Source organism: Octopus bimaculoides, chromosome 8, assembly GCF_046866305.1.
Source record: "Octopus bimaculoides isolate indiv1 chromosome 8, ASM4686630v1, whole genome shotgun sequence".
NCBI classification, from domain to species: domain Eukaryota; kingdom Metazoa; phylum Mollusca; class Cephalopoda; order Octopoda; family Octopodidae; genus Octopus; species Octopus bimaculoides.
The window spans coordinates 55,425,807-55,453,283 of NC_142935.1; the positions used below are offsets into that span (position 1 = coordinate 55,425,807).

At 36.9% G+C, this 27,477-nt stretch overlaps 1 protein-coding gene across 2 annotated transcripts in view; it reads right to left on the reverse strand.

Annotated features, from left to right (window-relative positions):
- Positions 1 to 336: 336 nt before the first annotated feature.
- LOC106874431 (serine incorporator 5) overlaps positions 337 to 27,477 on the reverse strand; it is a 56,023-nt gene continuing 28,882 nt past the window's right edge. For both annotated transcript variants that reach the window (XM_014922162.3, XM_089356483.1), the window contains 8 exons: positions 27,275 to 27,318; positions 24,636 to 24,809; positions 16,712 to 16,807; positions 14,514 to 14,691; positions 11,789 to 11,840; positions 6,028 to 6,064; positions 1,702 to 1,840; positions 337 to 1,119 (listed from right to left, as the gene is read on the reverse strand). In XM_014922162.3, coding sequence (XP_014777648.1) covers positions 909 to 1,119; positions 1,702 to 1,840; positions 6,028 to 6,064; positions 11,789 to 11,840; positions 14,514 to 14,691; positions 16,712 to 16,807; positions 24,636 to 24,809; positions 27,275 to 27,318 — 931 coding nt within the window. In that variant the 3' untranslated portion in view covers positions 337 to 908. The remainder of the gene's footprint in view (positions 1,120 to 1,701; positions 1,841 to 6,027; positions 6,065 to 11,788; positions 11,841 to 14,513; positions 14,692 to 16,711; positions 16,808 to 24,635; positions 24,810 to 27,274; positions 27,319 to 27,477) is intronic.

Genomic DNA, 27,477 nt, shown 5'->3' on the forward strand with positions numbered 1-27,477 from the left:
GGTCCGCAAGTCAAAAAGTTTGAAAACCCCTGTTCTAAAGCATTAGAGAAGTGATGAATTTTTTTTTTTTTAGAACTTAAAAGTTATGGTTGGTCATAGAGTAACCATTGGTTTCACACATATAAAGAGTTATGTATTTCTTCCCTTAGTTCTAGAGCAGTTACACATCTTCAGCTATTTGAGTCTGATGAGTTGCCTATATTGTAAAGTGCTTAAAAGATGTGAAACCAATGGTCAATGTATGACCGGCCATAACTTTTGACTCCTTAATATATATACATATATATTTGCAGAGAGAGTGTGAGAGAGAGAGAGAGACACCCCAGTGTGTGTATATATCATATCAGTATTGGTGGGTATATATTAATATCACTTTGCATACAATAGAAAAGCTATTTAGTAAGTATCAGATCCTTGAAATTGTTAACACACCCTGAATACAAACATCTAGAATCTGACAGAGATTATTTAGAAACATTGATGAAGCTTGTGATTACACACATACACACAGAGAAGCATATGATTATTAATAGCGTTGTCATCTTACCTATGACTAGGTATTTAGATTCGTTTGTGCCACATTCATAGCAGCAGATAAAAAAACTGTTAATGTTAATTTTTTCAGATGTTTCTTAATTGCAGTTGGTACAATACAGAATTTCATTTCTGTTAGAAATGAAGAAGAGATAACATGTGAAATATGTCAGCATTCTTAACCAATCAAAGCATACAAATATCCATACATATGCCATACATATTAGTGACATGTAACATACATACAACATGCATACATTTATATACAAGAGACACTGCATACTCGTATGCGTGCATTCTGAAACCTTCGTAGAAAAGACATTAGAAAGACATTTGAAGTAAGATAGAAACATACAAGATGTCAGCTAGTTTTGCTAAGAATTTAAACAAGTCTCTTGTTCTGCATTATTTTGGTTTGATTCCTGCTTTGCTAATCGAGTTTGTAGAGCCAGACCTCTACAGGGGTAACACTTGGGGAAAAGTGTAGTGGTTAAGAAGATAAGAACACATATCCAACTTGATATTAGTTTTACCCAGACTGCAGGCCAGTTGAGTCCAAATTTAACCAGATCTGTCTCATCGGGTCTGTTAAAAACAATAGAAAGCAAAATATGTTATGCATAACAACAACAAAAAGTTTGAATAATCTGTTGAAGATAAAGAGAAGCTAAGATTTGAAACTAGTTAATTCTCCATTATAGTTGACCTGTTAGTTGCAACACAAATGGTTAACCTAACTTCTGACAAGAAAATTGCATGCATTTAAGCACCAGTGAAAACATTAAAAAAAAATATTATGAGCAAACAAGGATTTCTGCTACATGATTGCTAGAAATAACAGCTAATTTCTCATTGGCTCAATAGCAAATATGATGATGGTAACGATGATGGTAGTGATGGTGAGGTGGTTGACGGTGGAAAGGTTGACGGTGGTGAGGTTGACAGTGATGAGGTTGACGGTGGTGGCGATGAGGATGATGGTAATGATGGTGGTGATGATGATAGTGAGGATGGCAGTAGTGATGATGAGGGTAGTATTGATGGCAGTGGTAGTGACGACAGTGTTGATGACAATAGTAATGGTAATGATGATGATGACAACGATGGTGATGAATCAACATAACTAAGAAAAATAAAAGAAGGAAATAAAGCACACAATGGTCTTACCTGTGCCAGTTAGTCAACTGCATCATGATGTAAAGACTGGCAAAAGAGAAAACTAAGTGGAAAAATGAATAACTGTAGATGACACCAGTAGCTTCATTGTAGATTACCTGTTGTCCTCCAAAGTCTGTCGGGTTAAAACCTAGAATGAATGAATGAATAAATAAATAAATAAAACACATGAATGAATAACTGGAAGGATGAATGGAATAGATATAGAGACATATAAGCCTTGTGAATGAATTTGTTAATTGGAAACTGAAAGCCTATCCAGTAAAGTGGTTGGCATTAGGAAGGGCGTCAAACTGTAGAAACCAAGCCAAAACAGACTAAGGAACTTGGTGTGCTCCCTGGCCCTGCCAGTTCTAGTCAAGCCATCCAACCCATGCCAGCATGGAAAATGGGCGTTAAATGTTGATGATGAGATGATGGTGCGTGAGTGTGTGTGTGACTCCTTGACTTGACATCAGATGGTAGTTGTAAATGAGTATCACTGTCATACAAGCAGTGTCATTTGTTTCCAGTGTTCTGCAAGAAAAATGTCCGGAGAAATATTACTTTCCTTGGAAACAGGTGATGGTTGGTGACAAGAAGGGCATCTGGCCATAGAAAATTTGCTTCAAATATACTCTGTCCAACCCATGCACGCATAATAAAGTGGATGTTATATGATGTTGACAATGTTGCTGTTGATGATGATGATGATGATGATGACGATGACGATGACGATGAAAGAGCATGCTAAGAACAGAGACAGGTAAATAGTAGAAAAAGATCTAATAATAAGAATCTAGAACATGAGTCATTCCTTTAGTGCAGTTCACTCTATTACAAACATCAAGACCATACCTCTGATTTGTACATAGCACAGTCTCATCTTTATTTGTTTTAAAGATATTTCTGAATATGTATAAATAATGTCTGCATGTAAAATGATGTCATCAGTTTAAAAGTATGTTATTTTAGATACATCAGCAAGAAGTTTGGTGACACAAAAAGAAAGACTGTCAAAGAATTGGAAAGAAAATTTTTTTTTAGGTGAAAGAGATGCAGTCAACACTGTTAGGTGGTTGGCATTTGGAAGGACATCCAGCAGTAAAAACTAGGCCAAAACTGACCTTGCCTGTTCTTGTGCCATGTAAAAAGCAGTCAGTACACTCTGCTGGGTGGTTGGTGTTAGGAAAGGTATCCAGCCATAAAAACCCTGCCAAAACAGACACGGAAATCTGGTGCAGGCTTCTGTCAAACAGTCCAACACATGCTGGCATTGAAAGTGGACGTTAGATGATGATGGCGATGATGTAGAAGTAGAAATGGCTATCTCCCATTCTGTTATTGCAATCTTAAGCAAAAATGTTTGATCTATTGATCACTAAAAAGTAATTATTTGAAAACAACAGAATATTATTGTTGTGATCTCTTTATAATAAGAACTAACCAAATACTGGGGTAAATATAATTAATTACACCCTTAATAATGGTGCTGCAGAATGGCCACAGTCTAATGACTGAAAAACGTATAAGAATGAAGGAATATGTGGTCAATATTTATCTTTTATCTTTTCTACTTGTTTCAGTCATTGGACTGTGGCCTTTAAGAGTTTTGTTCAAACAAAAATCAACCCCGGTACTTATTTTCTTAAGTCTTGAACTTATTCTATCATTCTCTTTTGCCAAACCATTAAGCTACTGGGATAAAACAAACCAACACCAATTGCCAAGCTGTAGTGGGGTTACAAGCACATACATATATTCAAACACAGACACAAATACACAAACATACACAAATGCACACACAGATATATATATGACATGCTTCCACACAGTTTCTGTCTACTGAATTCATTTGCTAGGTATTAATTGTCCCAGGTCAATAGTAGAAGATATTTTCCCAAGGTACTGCATAGTGGGAATGAACCTGAGACTATGTGGTTGCAAAGAGAGTTCCTTAACCACACAGTTATGTTGCTATGAAAGCAATAAGATAAAATCTGAAGGGAGATAACCGATGGATATCATTCATCTGCTTTGTTTTATGGTACACCAATGTAAACTTCTACTTTCCTTATTTCAAGTCTAACTCCTGTCAATGAAGACCTTTACTGCCCTATTGATTTTAGGGATTGTCCCTATCAAGGAAATATTTGCATTTGATGGAAGCTTATTTTTGCTATAAAGTGTGGTTATGTATTTCGTTTTTGGATTTGGTTTGCAAGACAGAACGCAACGTGAATAACGGACAGAGTCAAGACTATTGAAAAGGTTGCAAGACGCAACGAAAATTTTAGGAAAATAAAAAAATAATAAGTGGAAACTTTAACGGTGAGTGAGTTAAATTTTAAGGCACGATAAGAAAATGACTCTCCCCAGACACAACAGAGTGTGATTATGTAGTTATACGCATTACTATCAGTGTTGACCTTATATGCAAAGCTGAGTAATACTTGAGCCACACAGCTTAGTCCTTGTTGCAGTGTGGTGGTTTGTGTGCTTCAATGACCCAGGGAGTTATTCCAATGAAGTGCAAGCTCCTGGCAGGGCCTCCCATGCTGGGCAGGTCAAAGGATTGAGGATAGACTAATATGGATCATATGATGAAGGTGCATGGCTAAGTGGTTAGCGTCTCAAGCCCATAATCATGAGGTAGTGACTTTGGTTCTCGGACCAGGCTGTGTGTTGTGTTCTTGAGCAAGACACTTTATTTCCCATTGCTTCAGTTCACACAGCTGAAGAAATGAGTTATGACGTCACTGGTTCCAAGCTGTATTGGCTTTTGCCTTTCCTCTGGATAACAGCAATGCATGGGTGACTGCTGGTCTTCCATAAACAACCTTGCCTGGACTTGTGCCTTGGAGGGTAACTTTCTAGGTGCAATCCCATGGTCATTCATGGTCTTTAATATGGATCACCTCTTTCTAGAGGTAAAAATGGATTGCATAGGGCCAACAACCCTGCTTAGAAAAATGCAAAGTTACAGAAACATTGATGAGAATTCAAAACCAATAGGACTGGGAGAGAAAGGCCTTTCCTCAGGGAAACGGTAACCCAGAGTTGAGGACAGTGGAGAAAAGTTGTCAGTGGCCTATGTTCCATAGGAAGTGAAGGGCTTAAATGAGTGAATGTAACTTAACTGAAGATCATCAGTTATGAATCATTGGTTGCTTTCGGATCAAACAATCCATGGCACATCTTTGTTTACTGCTGAAATCAGCTCTTTAATGTGTACAAACTAGAAATCTTTCTTGCACATTAACTACATTCTGAATGATCTTTGAATTGCAGTGGGATACAGATAACTTTAATAGATTTGTCTTTGAGAAAGAACTAAGTATCTCATGGACAAGACTGCTTTCATCATCATCATCATCATCATTTAATATCCATATTCCATTCTGGTATGGGTTGGATGGTTTGACAGGATCTGATAGGTCCAAGGACAGCATCATGCGCCGATGTCTGCTTTGGTATGGTTTCTATAGCTAGTTGACCTTCCTAATATTGACTGCTTTGCAATATGTAGTGGATGTTCTTTTTCAGATCACTGGTGCCAGTAAGCTTGTCATGCAGCTTGCAAGACTACAAACCCCAAGTGGTGGTTTTCAAGACTACGAACCCCAAGTGGTGGTTTGCAAGACTACGAACCTCAAGTGGTGGTTTGCAAGACTACGAACCTCAAGTGGTGGTTTGCAAGACTACGAACCTCAAGTGGTGGTTTGCAAGACTACGAACCTCAAGTGGTGGTTTGCAAGACTACGAACCTCAAGTGGTGGTTTGCAAGACTACGAACCTCAAGTGGTGGTTTGCAAGACTACGAACCTCAAGTGGTGGTTTGCAAGACTACGAACCTCAAGTGGTGGTTTGCAAGACTACGAACCTCAAGTGGTGGTTTGCAAGACTACGAACCTCAAGTGGTGGTTTGCAAGACTACGAACCTCAAGTGGTGGTTTGCAAGACTACGAACCTCAAGTGGTGGCTTGCAAGACTACAAACCTCAAGTGGTGGTTTGGGTGGAGTAGTTGGCTTTATGCTAAGAAGGTAGTGGTTAAAGTATGCGAGAAAAGGGTGGCTATGACAGAAGGAGAATTAATCAAAGCAATTTTTAAAATTAAAAATCTGAAAAAAAATACTTGAATCCAACTGAAATGTTTGGGGGAAAATTCCTTATTTGATAAAGCTTAATCATGAGATTACCAAGTTATCTAATGTAACATCTGCACCAGAGATATCTTATTTTGCTACAAACTGTATGCATGTCTGGGTATCTGTAGTAGTATATAACAGTCATGATATGAAAGAGAATAAAAAATAAGATGAAATTGTAAAACTTACGGTTTTTATAGCAACAACAACATGAAGTTTCTTCAGACTGGAAATAAATAAAGAAATAAAAATAAGTAAGGAAAAAATATAACCAAAATTAATTTCTTTGGAGTCAGCACAAGACTATTAGTTAGGAGCTATGTAATAGCTATATCCATTTTCCCATTTTTCACAATAAGTGTGATAGTTCACTTATTCAAACAATTATTTACATAACTATATTTCTATGAAGCACATTAAAAAAAATTCCTGATGAAGCTCTAGCAAGCCACATATAACATACCAGGCAATATTCTAGCCATTAATTTATAAAAACATTATTATTATTATTATGATCATAATGATGATGATGATTATATCTGACATACTCAGCTTATTGCTTGAGGTATCATTAATGTATTAATTATTCACTTTCTGATTATTATCATTATTATTTATCATTTATTATTATTATTATTATTATTATTATTATTATTATTATTTTTTTTTTGCATATAATGCAAAGATGGCAATCTGGTAGAATTGTTAACACCTTGGACAAAATGCTTAGCAACACTTTTTTCTGGTTTCACATTCTGATTTCAAATTCTGGAAATTGTTGATTTTGCCATTTCATCTTTTCAGGGTTGATGAAACAAGTACCAGTGGAATATTGAGGCTGATGTAATCAACTAGCTTCCTCCTACAAAATTTCAGGCCTTGTGCTTATGATAGAAAGGATTATTATTATTATTATTATTATTATTATTATTAAAAAGGCAGGGAGTTGGTAGAATTGTTAGCATGCCAGGCAAAATGCTTAGAAGTATTTCATCTGCCGCTATGTTCTGAGTTCAAATTCCGTCGAGGTCAACTTTGCCTTTCATCCTTCTGGGGTCAATAAATTAAGTACCAGTGAAACACTGGGTCAATATAATCAACTAGTTCCCTCCCCTCGGATTTCAGACCTTCTGCCTTTAGTAGAAAGGATTTGACTCTTGTGCAGGTGACACGTAAAATACACCATTTCGAGCGTGGCCGTTGCCAATAAGACGTTCGAGCGAGATCATTGCCAGTACCGCTGGACTGGCTCCTGTGCAGGTGGCAGCACATAAAGTACACCATTTTGAGCGTGGCTGTTGCCAGTACCACCTGACTGGCCCTCGTGCTGGTGGCACGTAAAAGCACCCACTACACTCTCGGAGTGGTTGGCGTTAGGAAGGGCATCCAGCTGTAGAAACTCTGCCAAACCAGATTGGAGCCTGGTGTAGCCATCTGGTTCACCAGTCCTCACTCAAAGCGTCCAACCCATGCTAGCATGGAAAGCGGACGTTAAACGATGATGATGATGATGATGATGATGATGGGGGTAGTGGATCCAATTATATCCTTTTGTGTCTTTGAGTTCAAATCTTACCAGGGTTGATTTTGCTCTTTATCCTCATGAGGTTGATAAAATAATGTACCAGTCAAATACTGGATAGATCTTTGAAATTTGTTACTTTGTGTTTATGTTATAAATCAATTTAACCCTTTAGTCTTCAGATTACTCTGTCAAATGTAATGCTTATTAATTCACATTGTTTTGAATTTATCTTGCATTATCTTGTAGCCTTGAGATATCAATGATGTGATTATGTTTGAAATAACAGTTTAGAGTAGGAATTGAGAATCTAAATCTGGCCAGTTGGAACATAAAGCAAGGAGAATATTTTGGTTGGATATGGCCAGTTTAAATGTTAAATGGTTAAAAATACATTCCTTCTTAACCATGAAGAAATAGCAGAACTTTTTGTTTTGGTTTTTTCACAAGTTAGGTAAAGTGAGGCAACCAATATTACATGCTTAACTCTGGGGTATTACACACTGACGAAAGTAAAATCTTAACTTATTAGCAAGTGTTCAGTTGTCTCGTACAGTAATTGGGTTTGTTACTGGTGATTATTTTAATAATATTAGTAAGATGAAATGCAGAGAAGAAAGCTAGTGAAATTTCAATTCAAAACATGAGGACTGGTGAAACCGGATGGCAACACCAGGCTCCAATCTAATTTGGCAGAGTTTCTACAGCTGGATGCCCTGGATTTGCACAGGACCCATACCAGCTAGAAAAACAGATGTAAAATATGATGATGACTATGATGACAATGATAGTGACAATGGTGATGATGATGATTATAACAAGGTCTAAACTCAAAACATTTTGATGATCTGCTAGTTCTCTTATAACTGATATGGAACTTAGTTCAACATAAGGACTGGGATTTGATGTTCAAGCTTCAATTTGATAGATGAAGCATACAATTGGTTCATTATTTCTGTATGTATTTGATACAGAATTTTATTATCATAAGTTTGGAGTCATTTATCTTCATTGGTCATTTGAATATTCCATACCAGAATCAATCATGCAATTCTATTTGATATTCTATTCAAACTCAGAGAAAAATGGAAGGCTTCTTTAACTAAAGTTCATTTGGAATAACAAATTCCAGTGTAACTTTGTAATTGGAACATGCCAGTTATGATGCTATTACCTTTCTACCAAATCAACCATGGTAGATAGATAATGACCATGAACTCTTTTAGTTCAGAATTATTACAGAAGACTTAATCTTTTAGTGAGGAAAATAAATTGCATGTGTATTGCTTATGGAGGCTATGGCTTCGGTTCCCGCAACGAGGAGGGAACCAGACTGCTGGAGTTCTGTGATGCAACCGATCTTATGGTTTGCAATACCAACTTCAGGAAACCTGCCTGTCACCTAGTCACCTACCAATCCGGCAGACACTCGCCAGAAATAGAGAAAGAGGGAGGCTTATAAATGCCAAAACCCTCCCTGGCGAAGAATGTACACCCCAACACAGATTAGTAGTTAGCGACTTCGAGATCAAGGCAATATGGGTGCCCAGAAGTAGCCGGCTTGGAGGAGAAGGGTATGGAAACTTAAAGACCCTGCAAATGGACAGAGACTTAGAGACAAGTTACTTGAAGCATTTGACGAAATAGAAGGGGATATAGCATCATACAACGTGGAAGACAATTGGAGATTTCTGTGGGACAACCTGTTGAGAGCCACAGATCAGATCTGTGGCTGGTGTAAAGTCCCCTCTCGACCCAGAGTAACGTGGTGGTGGAACAAGGAGGTAGACGGGGCTATTAGACAAAAGAAACAGGCTTGGAAGGACTGGAAGAATGGTGGTAGCAGGGAATTGTACCAATCTGCCCGAAGGGAAGCTAGGCGACAGGTTTATTTAGCCAGAGGGGAAGCAGATAAGAAAAGATTTGCCAATGTTCTGCGCCGTGGGGACCAAAGACTCGAGGTATTTCGTGTTGCAAGACAGTGTAGGAGAGAGAATAGTGATGTAGGAGAGAAATGTGTTCGCATGGATGATGGTACGCTTGCATTAAATGAGACTGCAAAGAAAGAGGTCTGGAGATGCCACTACGATAGATTGTTTAATAAAGAGAATGAATGGGAGAAAGAGAGCCTGCCGTATGTCGACCCAACAGAGGGACCAGCTATCCGAGTTGACAGTACCAGGGTAGATAAAGCAATTAAGAGTATGAAGACAGGGAAAGCCCCCGGCCCATCAGGAATCACTGCAGAGATGCTCAAAATATCTGGCAGTGTTCGCTACAGCCTAGTCACCTGTATTACGAACCAGGTGATACACGAAGGAGTCATACCCAATGACTGGTGTAGCAGCACCATAGTAAACTGCTACAAAGGTAAAGGTGACGCTTTAGATACAAATAATTACAGAGGCATCAAGCTGTTAGATCAGGTTATGAAAGTTACGGAGAGGGTCATAGCCCAACTAATTAGGGAGCGAATCAATTTAGATGAGATGCAGTTTGGGTTCGTGCCAGGTAAAAGCACCACTGATGCCATATTTCTTGTGAGACAGCTGCAGGAGAAATATCTAGCCAAGGATAAACCTCTGTACCTGGCCTTCGTTGACATGGAGAAAGCCTTTGACAGGGTCCCCCGATCCCTTATCTGGTGGTCAATGAGGAAACTTGGGATAGAAGAATGGTTAGTGAGAGCTGTGCGAGCCATGTACAGAGATGCTGTCAGTAAGGTGAGGGTTGGAAATGAGTACAGTAATGAATTCCGGGTAGAGGTAGGGGTCCACCAAGGTTCCGTCCCTAACCCCCTCCTATTTATCATAGTCCTCCAGGCGATCACAGAGGAATTCAAAACAGGTTACCCCTGGGAGCTCCTCTATGCTGATGACCTTGCACTAATTGCGGAGTCACTATCAGAACTAGAGGAGAAGTTTCAGGTGTGGAAGCAAGGACTAGAATCGAAGAGCTTTAGAGTCAACCTAGCAAAAACCAAAATCCTAATAAGTAGGAAGGTAGATAAAACACAAACCCCTTCAGGTAGATGGCCCTGCTCAGTATGCAGAAAAGGAGTAGGTAGTAACTCTATAAGATGTACCCGGTGCAAGCTATGGACACATAAGAGGTGCAGCAATATCAAAGGCAGATTAACTACGAAGTTAGTTTTTGTATGTGGCAGATGTTCAGGTGCAATAAACACTGTAAACAAACAGGAAACAACTTCTATCTCATTCCAGGGAGAAAAACTAGAGGTAGTCGATAGCTTCCGCTATCTGGGTGACCAAGTTAGTAGTGGGGGTGGGTGCGCTGAAAGTGTAGCTGCTAGAATAAGAATAGCCTGGGCCAAGTTTAGAGAGCTCTTACCTCTGCTGGCGACAAAGGGACTCTCACTCAGAGTAAAAGGCAGACTGTATGACGCATGTGTACGAACAGCCATGCTACATGGCAGTGAAACATGGGCTGTGACTGCTGAGGACATGCGTAAGCTCGCAAGGAATGAAGCCAGTATGCTTCGCTGGATGTGTAATGTCAATGTGCATACCCGTCAGAGTGTAAGTATCTTGAGAGAAAAGCTGAACATAAGAAGCATCAGTAGTGGTGTGCAAGAGAGACGATTGCGCTGGTTTGGACATGTGGTGAGAATGAATGAGAATAGCTGCGTGAAAAAGTGCCACTCCCTAACAGTTGAGGGAACCCGTGGAAGAGGTAGGCCCAGGAAGACCTGGGCTGAGGTGGTGAGGCAAGACCTTCGAATGTTGGGCCTCGCCGAGGCGATGACTACTGAGCGAGACCTTTGGAAATGTGCTGTGCGTGAGAAGACCCGGCAAGCCAAGTGAGATCGTTGCCAGGGCCCCTGGACTGGCTCTTGTGCGGGTGGCACATAAGATGTACCATCTTGAGTGTGACCGTTGCCAGTACCGCTTGACTGGCCTTGTAAGGTTTTCGAGCGAGATCGTTGCCAGTGCCCTTGGACTGGCTCTTGTGCGGGTGGCACATAAAAGACACCATTTCGAGCGTGGCCGTTTTCGTGCGGGTGACACGTAAAAGCACCCACTACACTCTCTGAGTGGTTGGCGTTAGGAAGGGCATCCAGCTGTAGAAACTCTGCCAAATTAGATTGGAGCCTGGTGTTGCCATCCGGTTTCACCAGTCCTCAGTCAAATCGTCCAACCCATGCTAGCATGGAAAGCGGACGTTAAACGATGATGATGATGATGATGATGATAGTAGTAAATCATACCAGCCAATGGTCGTATGAGCCTGACTGTTGAAAGTTAAACCTTACGATATACATAGTGTAACACCAATACCAATAATAATGACAAAATATATGAATTGTTAACATCTCAACTTGTTGTCTGCTGATTTTTAACTTAATAACTCATGCTAAAATTATAACGGAGAAATGATTGAAAGACAGAAAGAAAGAAGTATATTTACATTTTCCTTTGCTTTATATTTCAGTTTGTAGGACTGACCAGAAGATGTGAGGCTGAGAAGGTGAAAGAAAAGAAACTTAACCACTTGTATTACATTACACAACATTTTTTTTCCATGCAAGCATTCAAAAACAGATGTTAAACAAATGTAAAGAGAGTTATTCTAAAACAATGTTCTTCAACCCAAACAGACAACAAATTCAGGCTAATTATAATAATAATAATAATAATAATAATAATAATAAATACCCTGATGCAGTACTAGGCAGTGGCTCTCATTGCTTCTGATCTTAACTGGTTGGAAGTGTTAATGCGTTTTGTCTTGATGTAAAAGATGGGCTACAGCAAATATTCTACTCAATACCACATGTTTGCTTGTTAGTTGCTTGACCTTAACCAGCTGAGCATGATCCTTAGAGATTGATGATATGTGCATCTCTTATCACAAGCAGGAGTAGTAGGGGAGCATCATACCCATGTGTTGAGAGGGAATCCTTTGGGGTTTGAATAATTTACCTCTGAAAACATGGCTGCCTTATTCATCATACTTAAACAAACCTTATTCAGGAACCTTTTGAGTGGGATGGGCTACTCGACTTGAAGAAAATTCTAACTGGGCCCCACCTACAAGGTCATGCACTGTCTATCTTGATGGTATGCACTGCTCTCTCACTCAATAATAATAATTATAATTATAAAAAATATATCTCTTCTAAACCGATTATTGATAATGTAATGAAATGAAATGGTTTCCTAATAACCAAGAATGTATATCATTGTTGTATGAAAAAACCAATAATCAAAGACAACCCAGCCATAATCATCCAGTCCTCTATTCAGACATACTGTACCTAGTATATCATCCATTATCCAATATATCCTTCCCTTTTTAAGATAGCAGAGAGTAGTTTGAAGAAGATTTGACCATTGTTTCTAACAGAAAGAACAACCACATAGTAGCACTTTCATTGGCTCATATCTGAAAAGGACTTTGAAATTCCATGGCTCAATTCTATGTTTACAATGTTGAACAGATGAGAGACAGTAACCCTCCCCTGGATAGCAAAACTAGTTATATCACATTTAGCATTCTCAGATGAGCTGCTGTTCATTCTTGAGACTTAACAGGTAAAGTTAAGTGTTCTATTCAAAACACAAAACAAAATGCATGCAATGGGTTTGAAATTGAGGCCCAAGAATTTATGTAAAGATACAGACACATTTATATATGTTTTGTTTCACTGCAAAATGAGGTAATGAGAGATTTTTCCAGCAGTTTCAGATGAGAACTGAGTTAATCAGTTCAATTGTTATTTAATTATTCAACAAAATTCTCTCACAACTCAACTCTAAAATGTTGATGATAGTTATGGAATGCTATTTAACTAAAATGAAAGCAAAATTTGTAGCTGACGCAGTTTGTTTACATAAGAATACATAGTTAATGGACAGACATTCATAACCCACACCGAACTGGTACTACGACACCAGTACAGTGGTTTGTGAATGTGTAAATAAATACAAGGACTCAATAAATTTTTCATTACTCTCAGTATTAAGTTCACCCAACAATAAACAATCCATTGTGATTCATAAACTAACTTTAAAATAATCTTTTTATATTGACATAATGTTTCGCTGGAAAATTAGGTCTGCAGTGACCTTTTTAGCATGACAGCATAGGCTGAGATTCAAACGAATTAATTCTGTTGTTATTTAACAAGTCATCAGGATCTGCTTAATCTAATACCATGTTTAACCATGTATCTCCTCTGCAGCAAGATACCTGTGTCCCTTTTTCCTACTTAAACCTTTCTACAACTGGCATAAAACCACTTCTCTTCATTATATATTCCCACTCACTCAAGAGATCTAGTCTTATGAATTATTTGGTGACCTTACTGGTCACAAAGAAAACATGCCAAAGCAGACAATGGAGGCCAACACAATTCTCAGGATAGTTGGGTCCTGTTAAACTGTCCAACCCATGCCAGCATGGAATATAGACGTTAAATGATGATGAATACATTATCTAGTGTCTGATAGATACCAGATCAAACCCATACTCTTGACACATATAAAACAATGTCATTGATAGACGAGACATGTTAAACAGGTGTATACTGCTTATTGCAATTTTCTATAATTACTAAGTAGACATTATAGCGTTATGGGAGATGTAACACTGTTAGTAGGTTAAGTTAGTTAATGTATGGAAGGTGGATGGAACTATGTCAACGTAGATGACTGAAAGTGCGTTCGTGGGTGTATTGTATAGATGAAGAGACATGTGTGCATATGCGAAAATATTTATGCAGTGGGAAGCATGTATTAAGTAGAGATTTCATAGGCAAAAAATAAAACAGATACAAAATATAATACAAACAATCATAACAGATAGAAAAGAATGCATCACAACCAGACAATCACAACAACAAACATTCAACTATCACACAACCGTTAATCACAACCATCACACAACCGTTAATACAAAAACGAAACCTACAACAGTCAGAACAACAAATATTAGAACCATCATTACAGCTGCTATCACTGTGACAACAAACACTACCATCACTATCATCACCACAACAATCATCACAATGAAAACTGTTATGACAACAACTACCAATGCTTCTAGAGCAACAACAAACACTAACAACAATCATAACAAGACCAAGGAAACTCACCCAACCAGAATTCTAAATCAACAAAGCGGAACTGACCTGGAATAAAGGGCTAGGGCAATCATAAGCACCAATCCACCATAGGCCGATATATCGTCACTGATTACAGGGATAGGACGGCACCTGTACAACAATGTATCATTAACAGCCGCAATGTCTGAGCTGGACATGACTTTACTGAAGGAATTCTTGGGAAGAATTGTGTCAGACAGGGATACTGCAAAACAAAATAATAATAATAATAATAATAATAATAATAATGATATGATGATGTTGATGATTCCTGTCTTCGATAATAATAAAAATTTCTGATTAATAAAATTAGGTTTCAAATTTTGGTACAAGGCCAGCAATTTCAGGTGTGGGGGATAAGTCAATTACATCAACCCCAGGGTTCAACTGGTACTTATTCTATTGACCAGAAAGAATGAAAGGCAAAGCCAACATCAGTAGAATTTGAACTCAGAATGTGAAGGTAGATGAAAACAGGAAAAATAATCCAGAATCCTTGTCCAGTACCAGATTGATCCCCAAATCTAATCAGTTCATGCCAGTCATGAAGCCAAACATCCCTGAAAGTTTCATCCAAATTCATCCAGTGGTTCTTGAAATATGCTGTCCACAGACAAACAAACAAACAAACATAACTAGAAATAATAGCTCCACCTTTGCTAAGGCAGAGGTAATAATAATTTACCAAGGCAGGACCAGGCTACAGCAGGGATTCTCAACCATTTTTTATCTATGGACCTTCATAGCCATCCGATGTTGAAAAACTAGTTTTATAGAGACTTCTTTCAAAATTCCTATTTTGCTTTTCATACATTAACTTCTGTGGCTTGAACTATGTAAAATGCTAGAGAAAGAAGCCAATCTGTTTCTTGCACTATATACCATTACATATCTAATGGATAATGCATATGTTGGAAGATGATGATGTTGATTCCATGAAAGAAAGACAATGGCCAAAGTTGTAGATATCATATTTATTTCTCCATTACATATAATTAAAGCCAAACCACGACGGGCAGGCATGCATAAAAACCGTCAGATAGCATACGAGGTAATGAGAGTTATATTTTCTTGTAGAAGGGTAGATAGCATTGGACCTACTTATTCCCTGTTGTTCTAGCAGCCGTAACTAAATAGTTCAAGTCAAAACAAAAGTGAATGAACGAGGAAGTAAGAGAGGGGTGGACAGGACAACTGTATTGTTGATGAATTCCATAGCTGTTCCACTATGACATTCTGTTGAGACAGTATTTCGAACCAGTCAGCCTGCTCTCTGTCTGTTGTTTCTCCAAATGATTGTATTTATAACCATATACACAGCAGCTATATGGATGTGCATACCATTGAGAACAAGATGTGGGTCAATGTAGGCCGGCTGTTATTGTCTGTAAACTTTCTATGATACTCATGGTTCACAGGTCAAGAGGGAAATACATTAATCATGGTTCCCTTATTGACAGAACAATAGGTGGAATGGTGAGAGGGAACTTTTGATTCGATTTTGAATCTCAGCCAGGAAGAGAAATTCACTTTCTACACATACATCTAAAGCAAAATTTTTTCAGAGGCCCTTAAAATACGATTGTCGAACCCCAGTTTACTATTTTGCTTATGTGGATCCGCCAAAATCTTATATGGAACCCCAGGGGCCATACGGACCCTGGTTGACAACCACTGTTCTACAAGATGAGTGGTGCACAAAGACATTCATTCCTTTGGGGGATAAACAAGTCCCAGTTGTTGGCCATGGATGACTTTTTCAAGGGGTTTTATAACTGGCCTTATCCGGCCAAAATATTCTACCCGTTTTATGTTCAAACTGATCAGATCTGGCTGCTGCCATCTACCCTATAACTTCACTCTAGAGGTAGACAGTCACATCATCAAAATCTCAAGGCTATTAGATAATGCATGATTAATTCAAAACAATTGAATAAATAAGTATTACATTTGAAAGAATAACCTGAATGCTAAATGGGCTAAAAGTTTGTGGGACTTGTGTTATGTGATGTATGTGAGGATACATAGCTAGAGGAATGGCTTTGGTCACACACGGAGTTGAAAAACATAATTGCTGTCATGCACAGTAAGCATAAAACTATTAGAGCATTGATTGATGGACTTACATAACCCAAAACTTAGCGCTTGCTTTACACACCTTACCTGAGTATTTGTTACTTTATGAGGCATAAAAACAATGGAGACCAAACAAAAACATTACCTACCATCAGTTGGAGGTTCACTGGATAAAGCTGTCCATGTCAGGAAGATGACGTATAGAGTTATAACGGAAGACTGCAGGATTCCGGCATTATGGTTTCCTAAAAGTAGAGACAGAAACCAATAACCAGTGACTCAGAAACTCCTTTTCTTACACTTTTTATCTAATGTTATCAGTTTGCAGGTCATCAACTAACATGCAGTCAAGCTATGTGTCACAGACAAACTTGCAGTCATTTCTATGCCACTAACCCACTCATAGTTAACCTAGATGACATCAAACTTCAGTCTACTTGTTATGAGCTTTCATACAGTCAACTAATAGGTTATCAGTCAATATATTGTCAGTTTATATATATATAAACATACATACATACATATATATATCTATATATATATATATATATATATATATATATATATATATATATATATATACATTGCCAGTACCGCCTGACTGGCCTTCATAGGATTTTCAAGCGAGATCGTTGCCAGTGCCCCTGGACTGGCTCTTGTGCGGGTGGCACATAAAATGCACCATTTTGAGCATGGCCATTGCCAGTACCGCCTGACTGGCCTTCGTGCGGGTGACACATAAAAGCACCGACTACACTCTCTGAGTGGTTGGCTTAGGAAGGACATCCAGCTGTAGAAACTCTGCCAAATCAGATTGGAGCCTGGTGTTGCCATCCGGTTTCACCAGTCCTCAGTCAAATTGTCCAACCCATGCTAGCATGGAAAGCGGACATTAAACGATGATGATGATGATGATAATATATCTATATGTATCTATATACATATATAAAACATGATTTATTCGCGATCAGAGATGTTCGAAAACCAAGGTACTATTGTATATATATATGTATGTATATTTGTATATATGTGTCTACACATACATATATGTATGTATGCATATATCTTTGTATATATGTATATATATATATATATATGTATATATATAGATATATATATATATATATATATATATATATATATGTATATATACGGCAATAAGAAAATGGAGGGGATCAAGAGGTGGTATTCATCAACTTTTAGACATTATATTATGTCTATTTATTAAAAAAAAAAACAATTATAACAATATACATACATGTATAACATATTATGCTTTATATTATTAAAATATATAACGTAGAACATAGAAAGTAGAATAGTTTCTTACAGCTGTTTCAGCCAAGAGGTCATAGTACCCCACTTTACTTCCATCCCTTCAGTGAACTGAAGTATTTGGTAGATAAGATCGAGGTAATTTGGTGTGCCTCTGGGCTTCGTCAGAGTTTAGAAAGTTCATACGGTTAAGTTATAAATAGCAATACATACATATATACACACTTTTACATATACATACATATGCATAAATATACATAAATACATATCTATACATTTATATATATATATATGTTAAATCTCTGAACGAGGTATTAACAGTAACTGCACGATAAAGTGAAGTATATTTGCCACTTAAATGTGGCTGACCCCTAAGGGTGGATGTTACTGTTGCTTTTAGCCCCAGGAGAACATCTCCTCCAGCTGGCTATCGACACACATCTGTGTCCTGTCTATATTTGCCAAGGGAAGTTATCTTTCCCATCTTGATCTGCGATATCAAGATGGGAAAGATAACTTCCCTTGGCAAATATAGACAGGACACAGATGTGTGTCGATAGCCAGCTGGAGAGATGTTCTCCTGGGGCTAAAAGCAACAGTAACATCCACCCTTAGGGGTCAGCCACATTTAAGTGGCAAATATACTTCACTTTATATATATACTAGCAGAAATACCTGGCGTTGCCCGGGTTAAAGAGAATAATGAAATCTAAAAACGCCGTCTAGACTACGCATCATCTTTATATATAGAGATGTATATACACACACGCACCCAAACACACGTATATATATGTATATCAATATAAATATATGAAAGTCAATGAAGTTTCGTAAAAGAAGGTGATCATGTACATACTTTCTTGCTGTTGTGATTATAACACCTCGTTGTAAACAATGTTCCTTGTTTTCCCTTGTGGAGCATATACAAATAGGTTTTTTTTGCTGCCCACTCTTGAGCAGCCAACATACAGTTGTCCATGTGAGAAGCAGGGCTCTTCCAAGAGAAGACCAGCTACAGACAGTGTTTGACCCTGAGATTTGTTTATGGACATGGCAAAAGTCACACGAAGGGGGAATTGTAGTCTTCTGAATGTAAAAGGAATGTCTGCTCCTGATGGAGTAAGAGGAATTCTTGGAATAAAGACGTCATCCCTTTTTGCACATCCAGAAAGAATGGTAGCCTCGATAACGTGTGACATCATTTTCTTTATCACGAGTCGTGTTCCATTGCAATGTCTTGGTGGTTCCAGATTGCGGAGCAGCATAACAGGCGTTCCAACTTTAAGTGATAATATGTGGGGAGGTAGTCCTGGAGGCTCTAACGAATTGAGAAATTCAGGAGGATAGTTCACCACTTCATTTGTATCTGGAACTGTATCAACAGACTTGTAAATTTGAAGATTGCCGGGAAGAGAATGCATCAGGTGTTGATTAATTTTTGTAAGAGCTACGTTTTTTGGAGCTAATATTGCTCTTTCACATAGCCAATTGTGATTTTGGTAGTTTTGTTTAAAGTTGGGTAAGACTTTGTGTTTGAGGTCATCTACAAAATTAACAACAGAACAAAATGGCCGGAGGTCTGTAACGAAATAATTTTACTCAATACTTTGCAAGTGAATCGGTGGAGGCAAAGATGCGTCTCATTTACTTGACAATTTATGCACCACATTGCAGAAATCACAATGTAAGTATATCTGAAAGGGTAGTCTTACACTGTTGTACCGTTGAATTACAAATAATGCTCATCTGTTATGTTCGGGTTAAAATTTCATCAACATCAAAAATATATGAATTTTCATGGGAGTTATGGCCGTTATGCAAAGAATATAATTTCCAAATTTCATAAAGATCCATTCAGTACTTTTGACGTAGTTTTGGATAAGAAAACAAATGACTAAAGTGTGTGTTTGTGTGCATGTGTATGTGTGTGTGATGGGTGTATATATGTATAGATATCTGTATGCATGTATATATGTGTACATATTACATGTACATCTATATATATACATCTACACATATGTATACATATACATGTATGCATATAGATCTATATATATATATATATATACATATACATCTCTCTCTCTCTCTCTCTCTCTCATATATATATATATATATATATATATATATATATATACGTGTACATATACATCTATATGTATACATATACATCTCTCTCTCTCTGAAAGTATCTGTCATTACAGTATCGAAATGGTGTACATATACATCTATATGTATACATATACATCTCTCTCTCTCTGAAAGTATCTGTCATTACAGTATCGAAATGGTGTACATATACATGTATATGTATACATATACATCTCTCTCTCTCTTTCTCTCTCTGTCATTACAGTATCGAAATGTGATTGTTTCAGTTAGTGGAATAGTTTCATTTTTAAAGTGAAAGTATTTGACATGAGTGTTTTTGTTTCACTTTTGACACGTAATACTTAAATAGTGGAAGAGATATTATGTTGCCGTGTGCTCGAACTCTGCAAGAAGTTAAAAATTTTGACTAAAACACAACTGGAACCCTAAGTAAGGCATCTGTAAAATTTGAATGAAATTGGTTGCGTAGTTCTCGAGTTTTAGGGATTCACACACACAGACAGACAAACAGACAGACAGACACACATTCTCATTTTTATATATATAGATGTATATGCATACAAAGAAATAAGTTATTATTATTATTAGGTGTATTATATTATTATTATTAGATAAAGTACAAACAGAGGGAAGAGAAAATTATCAAAAGAGAAATAACAGTAGAATTTAAATAATCAATCTATCTTGAGATTATTATAGTTATGTAGGAATAAAAAGGTATATAAATGAGGAATACATACATATATATATATGTATATACATACATACATACATATATATATATATATATATATATATATATATATATATATATATATATATATATATATATTTACGTACAAACATACACATAGGTACATACATTTTTCATGTGTTGAGAAGGGAGGATTACTGTAGTAGTTCGTATTTTTCTTTTTATATAATTATAATAATTATACACAAACATATATATACTGAGGTTCCACTGTGTGTATATATATATATATATATATATATATATATATATATAAGTAGCTCATAAAAAGCATCTCAAGCGTTGGGGCTTGGGAGACTTTTGGTAACATGCCAAGTGAAATTATAATCGTGACATATAGTGTCATGCAACTAGCATCCATTACACTCTTGGAGTGGTTGGTATTAGGTAGGGCATTCAGCCATAGAAACCATGCCAAATCAGACTGGAATCTGGTGCAGTCCCTCAGTTTGCCAGCCCTGGTTAAACCGTCCAACCCAAGCCAGCATGGACAAGAGATGTTAAATGTTGATGATGATGATGATACATTCACACATACATGCATGTGTGTGTGTGTGTAGATATACACACACATACACACGGCTAGACATCTACATATTAAATGTTTCTACTGCTCTGTCTCTCTGTCTCTCTCTGACATCTCCTGTTTAACTTTCTCATTTGCCTTTTCTCTTTACATTTGTCACTTTCATTTTATCTTATCTCTCTTTCCCTTACTATTTCTCTCCTTTTATGATCAAGTTAAAGATTTCTGTTAAACTTTGATGTCATTTGTCATGGTTATACATAAATTCACTAAACATTTCTTCCTTATCATTTCCATCTCTCTCACCCTCCCTTTACTATTTCTGTCTTAAGTTAACTTTTTCAGTGAGCAACAACAGCTTGTAGTCCTGGATATTGCTAAGTACTACCTCCTAAATATAAAATTCAGAATTCAAAGAATCCACTGTTGGTCTTCATCAGTAAATGTAAAATCATTGTATTTTGCTGTGAGGGGCCAAAAAAATATTCTTTAAGAAAGGGCCTATATCCAAAATATTGACATTTCTTTTCCCTTTCCACACAGCAATATACACCTATACTTTAATAAAGAAAACTGCTTACTAAAATCTACATGTTTAGAAAATTCTTATAAATTCTGATTTTAATATATTTTCATCAAAATGTGCTTATCAAGATTCTCTTATTATTGACTAGCTTAAAAGCTGCACTTCATGCAGGCTTTTAAGGTACCTCCTGCAGAGGGCTAGTTGGGCTTGCGGCCCAAAACTAAAGAGAGCTAAATAACATAACTATAATACATCTATAATGACTATACGCCCCGGTGGTGTTTGATCAGAAGTTAAGGATGGATGAGAATTCTGTAATGTAATCAATCTATAGTTCCAGTCCCAAGTTGAATTTTAACTGTTGGCCAATTTGCCCCAAAGTTCTTGTCTCGACATAAAATCAACGAAGCAAATGTCATTTATCTCCCCCTTGATGTCTAATGTCATTTGACAAATGCCAACCAAGATGGCATGAACCAACCAAGCTTTACCTGCTACAATTAGCAACCCAAATGCTTTTAAATCAGATCCCAATGCTGGATGTTTAAGAACCAAATGAAGGGCAAATCATCAATCTCTGGATCATCCTAATTCCAAAATGGTATAATATGTCTATGTAGAGCAAATGTAGACTGAGGTACAGGAGTCCTGGACAGACAGAATTTCGAGTTTATTATTATAGAAGATTTGAATGACATGATCCAAACACAAAACTAATTTTTATTCAATGTAACTTTGTCATTTTGCACTGTAAGATAGCATTTTTTAATGTCTCTGTTTATACTTCATTTGGAAATATAAAGGTTGCCTAAATATTTGCAACACGACTTTCTACAGACACATCAATAGAACCATTTCTCCAAAATTTTCTGATTCATATATACACAATAAACTGAGGGCTTTTATATGGCTAAATTAAGTCAACACAATACCTGATTTCTTCATAAATTCTAACATTGTCTTTTAGTGCTTGATATTATTCTAAATTCATTTACTGAGTAAGTATTATTAGATAAATAAAGTATACCAAAGAAAATTAGATGTAACAGAGAAAAGTTATATAAATTGTGATTCAAATGAATGAATATTTCTTAGTAACTAGTAGAAAACCACCCAAAGAGAAGTCTTTCTGCTTCATGATCTAACATTTTTCTTTTATAAATGAAATGTAAGCCTAATTGTTAAGTAGTTAATTCATTTCATTCTACAATAACTGTCAGCCTTGTGTATTGACAAATACTACATAACCTTTTTGCTAGTCAATGTCACTGACTATGTAAAACTAGAATTGCCAGATCAATTTCATAAAAAATAGCACAAAATTTCCAAAATAGTGGCGGATCATGTTAGAAAGTAACCCAAAATAAAAATATTGTTAGCAAATTTTTTAAGATATCTTTTATGTTTTACTTTCTTCAGTCATTAAACTGTGGCCCATGCTACAGCACTGCCTTGAAGAGTTTTAGTTGAACACATCAACACCAGGACTTATTTTTTAGTCTGGTACTTCTAATCAGTTCCTTTTATTGAACTGCTTAGTTATAGGGGTGTTAACAAACTAACACTGGTTTTCAAGTGGTGAGTGAAAGGGAGACACACAGGCACAAATACACATACATATATATGACAGGCTTCTACACAGTTTCCATCAATCAAATTCACTCACAAAGGATCTGCTGGTCTGGGGCTACAGTAGGTGACACATACCCAAGGTGCTGTGTAGTGGTTGCAAAGCAAGCTTCTTAAATACACAGCCATACCTGTAAATCAGTTCTATTCTATTTATTCTTTTACTCTTTTATTTGTTTCAGTCACTTGACTGCAGCCATGCTGGAGCACCACCTTTAGTCGAACAAATCGACCCCAGAACTTATTCTTTGTAAGCCTAGTACTTATTCTGTCGGTCTCTTTGGCCGAACCGCTAAGTTACGGGGGTGTAAACACACCAGCAGAAATTGACAGAATAAGTACCAGGCTTAGAAATAAGTTCTGGAGCTGATCATTTGGTTAAACTCTTCAATGTGGTGCTCTAGCATGGCTGCAGTCCAATGACTGAAACAAGTATAAGATGAAAGATATCTTTGCTTGGTCAGGACTGACATGGAACTAAGCAACAGCAACAACAACTGCCTTCCCATGCTGGTACCACGTAAAATGCACCCAGTACACTCTGTAAAGTAGTTGACATTGAAACCATGTCAAAACAGACAATTGGAGCCTGGTGCTGCTTTCTAGCTTGCCAGCTCCTGTCAAATCATCCAACCCATGCCAGCATGGAAAACAGACATTAAATGATGATGAAGATGTCTAGTCAGAAGAAAGGCAGTGTCCCTGAACTTCCTTCAGGGCTCTGGAAATGAAGTGAGGAAAATATCCTCAGACCAGAGACCCAGCTGAAATTCTTGTAATAGAGTGGGATTCACTAAAACATCCAAGGACCAATATGGTGCTAAACTGAGTTTCGGTCATTTACTTGTTTCAGTCATTGGACAACAGCCATGTTTGGGCACTGCTTTAAAGAGCCTAGAGAAAACAGTTCAACTCCAGAACTTCTGTTTTAAAGTCTGGAGCTTATTCTATCAGTTACTTTTGCAGAAACCAAGTTACAAGGACATAAACAAACCAACACCCATTGTCAAACGTGAATGGGAAGGGGATATACACAAAGACACACATATAATGGGTTTCCATCTAACAAATTTACTCACAAGGTATTGATTGACCCATGGTTACAGGAGAAGACACTTGCCCAAGGTCCCACACAGTGGGACTGAACCTGAAACCATGTGATCATAAAGTGAGTTTCTTAACTACACAATCATACCAAATAATTATTCAGTGTGAAAAATGCTTTGAAGAACATGAGTGATTAAAACTTACGTTTGGAAGAACAAAGGATGAGGGTGACAACATTGAGTAAAAGACAAAGACCGACATTGATACTGATGAAGGTCTTGTTGATGTTACAACCATTAATACGAGTGTAGTTGTAAAATAACCACACTATACCACCAATGGCAACGAGGTAGAACAGAAGGCCACAAATGATTGTGCCTGAAAAAAGAAACAAAATAAAAAATACAGAATCAAAATAGCAATTGAAAAAAAAATTATTTCTCAAGTTGTACAGTAATCATCATCCAAATAACTACATTGTAGAACTCTGCTATTGTATTATTTCTGTTTATGAAATGATATCAGTAATAAAAAAAAAATGGTAATTGTCTGCTAATGTTGATGATGATGAAGATGATTAGTCTTAAGTTGGTCTCTAAGAAGCAAAGATATAACCAAAGGTGTTGCAGCTATGGTCAGAATTTTTTTTTTTTTTAATGTATATATTGAGACTATCTTATCTAAAGACTTCTTTAGTTTTAAGACAAAAAGGTATGATTTGATAGAAATTTGGGTGCAATCTCTAGCATGTTGACTGACCACCTAAAGTGGTATTGCGATACCTTTTTAGCATAAAGGATAAAATGAAAGTGGACCTGTGCCGCAAAAAATACTAAATCTTTAATTTTACAAATTCACAATCCCTACCTCTCCTATTGTAGAACAAAAAGAAAAGAAATCTGACAACACTAGGACCAAATGATAAGAAAGATATGACATAAGATAGCAGGATGATGAAACAACAGTCCCTTGGGAACTAAGGAGATCCTGTTACGTATAAAAAAACACCCCAATTAATATGGATAGGGGTATCCCATAAAACTCTTTCATATTGGTAAAAATTTTCTATTTTAGGACGGGAGAGTGTAATGTCACTGTTATTTAATCCTTTAACATTCAAATAACTCTGTCAAATGAATGTCTATTTATTCACATAGTTTTGAATAAATCATGCATTATCTCATAGCTTCAGGATTTCGATATGTTTGTTTGTTTTTAAAGTGACATTATAAAATGGATATAAAAGGCCAGATCTGAGATTAATTTGAATACAAAAAAATGGAGAATATCGTGGCCTGACAGGGTTAGTTTAAATGCTAATGGGCTAATGTGAATACATGTGTGTCTCCATACTTATGATTGAAACTAAATGGTACAACTTGAAGTAGTCAGGTGACCAGAGTAATAACATGTGGACAACCACACATTATTCTGAACTGTAACTGAAGAACTGAGTTGAATAAAGCTTGGAAAGCAGCCACCAAATTTTTCATTCTTTCTATACAAGAATTGTGTATATTCCAATCCTTGCAGTTGTAGCAATGAATATGAAGGTGAAACCAGCTGCTCATTAAAAGTAAAGCTCGAGAAACATTGTAAGGCTGTATTCTATGGAGAGACAGAAACATCGGAGATTGCTGATTATTTCTGAATGGAAAATTCACCAAACATCATGGAACAAAATCAGAATGATAGCTAAGAAACAACGTTGGAAAATAAAATGACAAAGAATTAGTAAATATGATAGGCTTTGATAACCTCTTCAGTAGGCCTAGCACAGAGGTAACAATTTTAGACAAGCCTTTGATTTAAAATGATATTAAACCTATGATCATTACAAAAGTTAGACTTAACCCTCTCGCATTCAGATTACTCTGTCAAATGTAATGCTTCTCTATTCACATTGTTTTGATTTAATCATGCATTATCTTGTAGCTGTGGAGGCACAATGGCCCAGTGGTTAGGGCAGTGGACTCGCGGTCATAGGATCGCGGTTTCGATTCTCAGACTGGGCGTTGTGAGTGTTTATTGAGCGAAAACACCTAAAGCTCCACAAGGCTCCGGCAGGGGATGGTGGTGAACCCTGCTGTACTCTTTCACCACAACTTTCTCTCACTCTTTCTTCCTGTTTCTGTTGTACCTGTAATTCAAAGGGTCAGCCTTGTCACACTGTGTCAAGCTGAATCTCCCCAAGAACTTTGTTAAGGGTACACGTGTCTGTGGAGTGCTCAGCCACTTGCACGTTAATTTCACAAGCAGGCTGTTCCGTTGATTGGATCAACTGGAATCCTCGACGCCGTAAGCGATGGAGTGCCATCAACAACAACAACATCTTGTAGCAACAAAATTTTGATGATGTGATTGCTTATTTTTAAAATGACATTGTAAGGTGTGAGAGGCAGGATTTGGTTGGTTTGAACATTAAACAGGTAGAATATTTTGGTTTAAAACTTCTTATTTCTGCAATCTGATCGTTTTACAGGATAATAGAATAGTGAATATAAGCATTAATTGTTAAATGCTGTCATGCACTTGGTGAGCATCAGTTCAGTCTCAGAGATCAGGTAATCTATATCTATATATAGAATGTTTGAGTGAACTCACAATCAGGAAAATAATTAATATGAGAATATTGTCAGTATGAACAATTTACTTCAGTGGATTTAGCAAAGGGTCTGGCTTGTATTTCAAGGACATTACTAGGTACAACAGAAATGCTGAAGCATTGTGACAATAACAACCAAGATGAGAACAATAATCTGAATATATTTGTGTATAACAAATCAATAGTATTAAATATAATCAACAAATTCAAATAGAGTGAGACTTGAGAGAAAACTTACCTGCAGCACCACATGTATTTATTTCTCCAGAAGGTTTATATGACCTGTAAAAATAGAAAAGATGAGGTAGAAGCCTTATGTAGAAAGTATTTAATTTTAGGAAGTGACTGAGTGAAGTTTACAAAGGAAACCCAGTAAATAAGTCATCAGAACAACACAACAAGTGATCACTAAATTTCAGTCTTTTGAAATAACAAAAATAC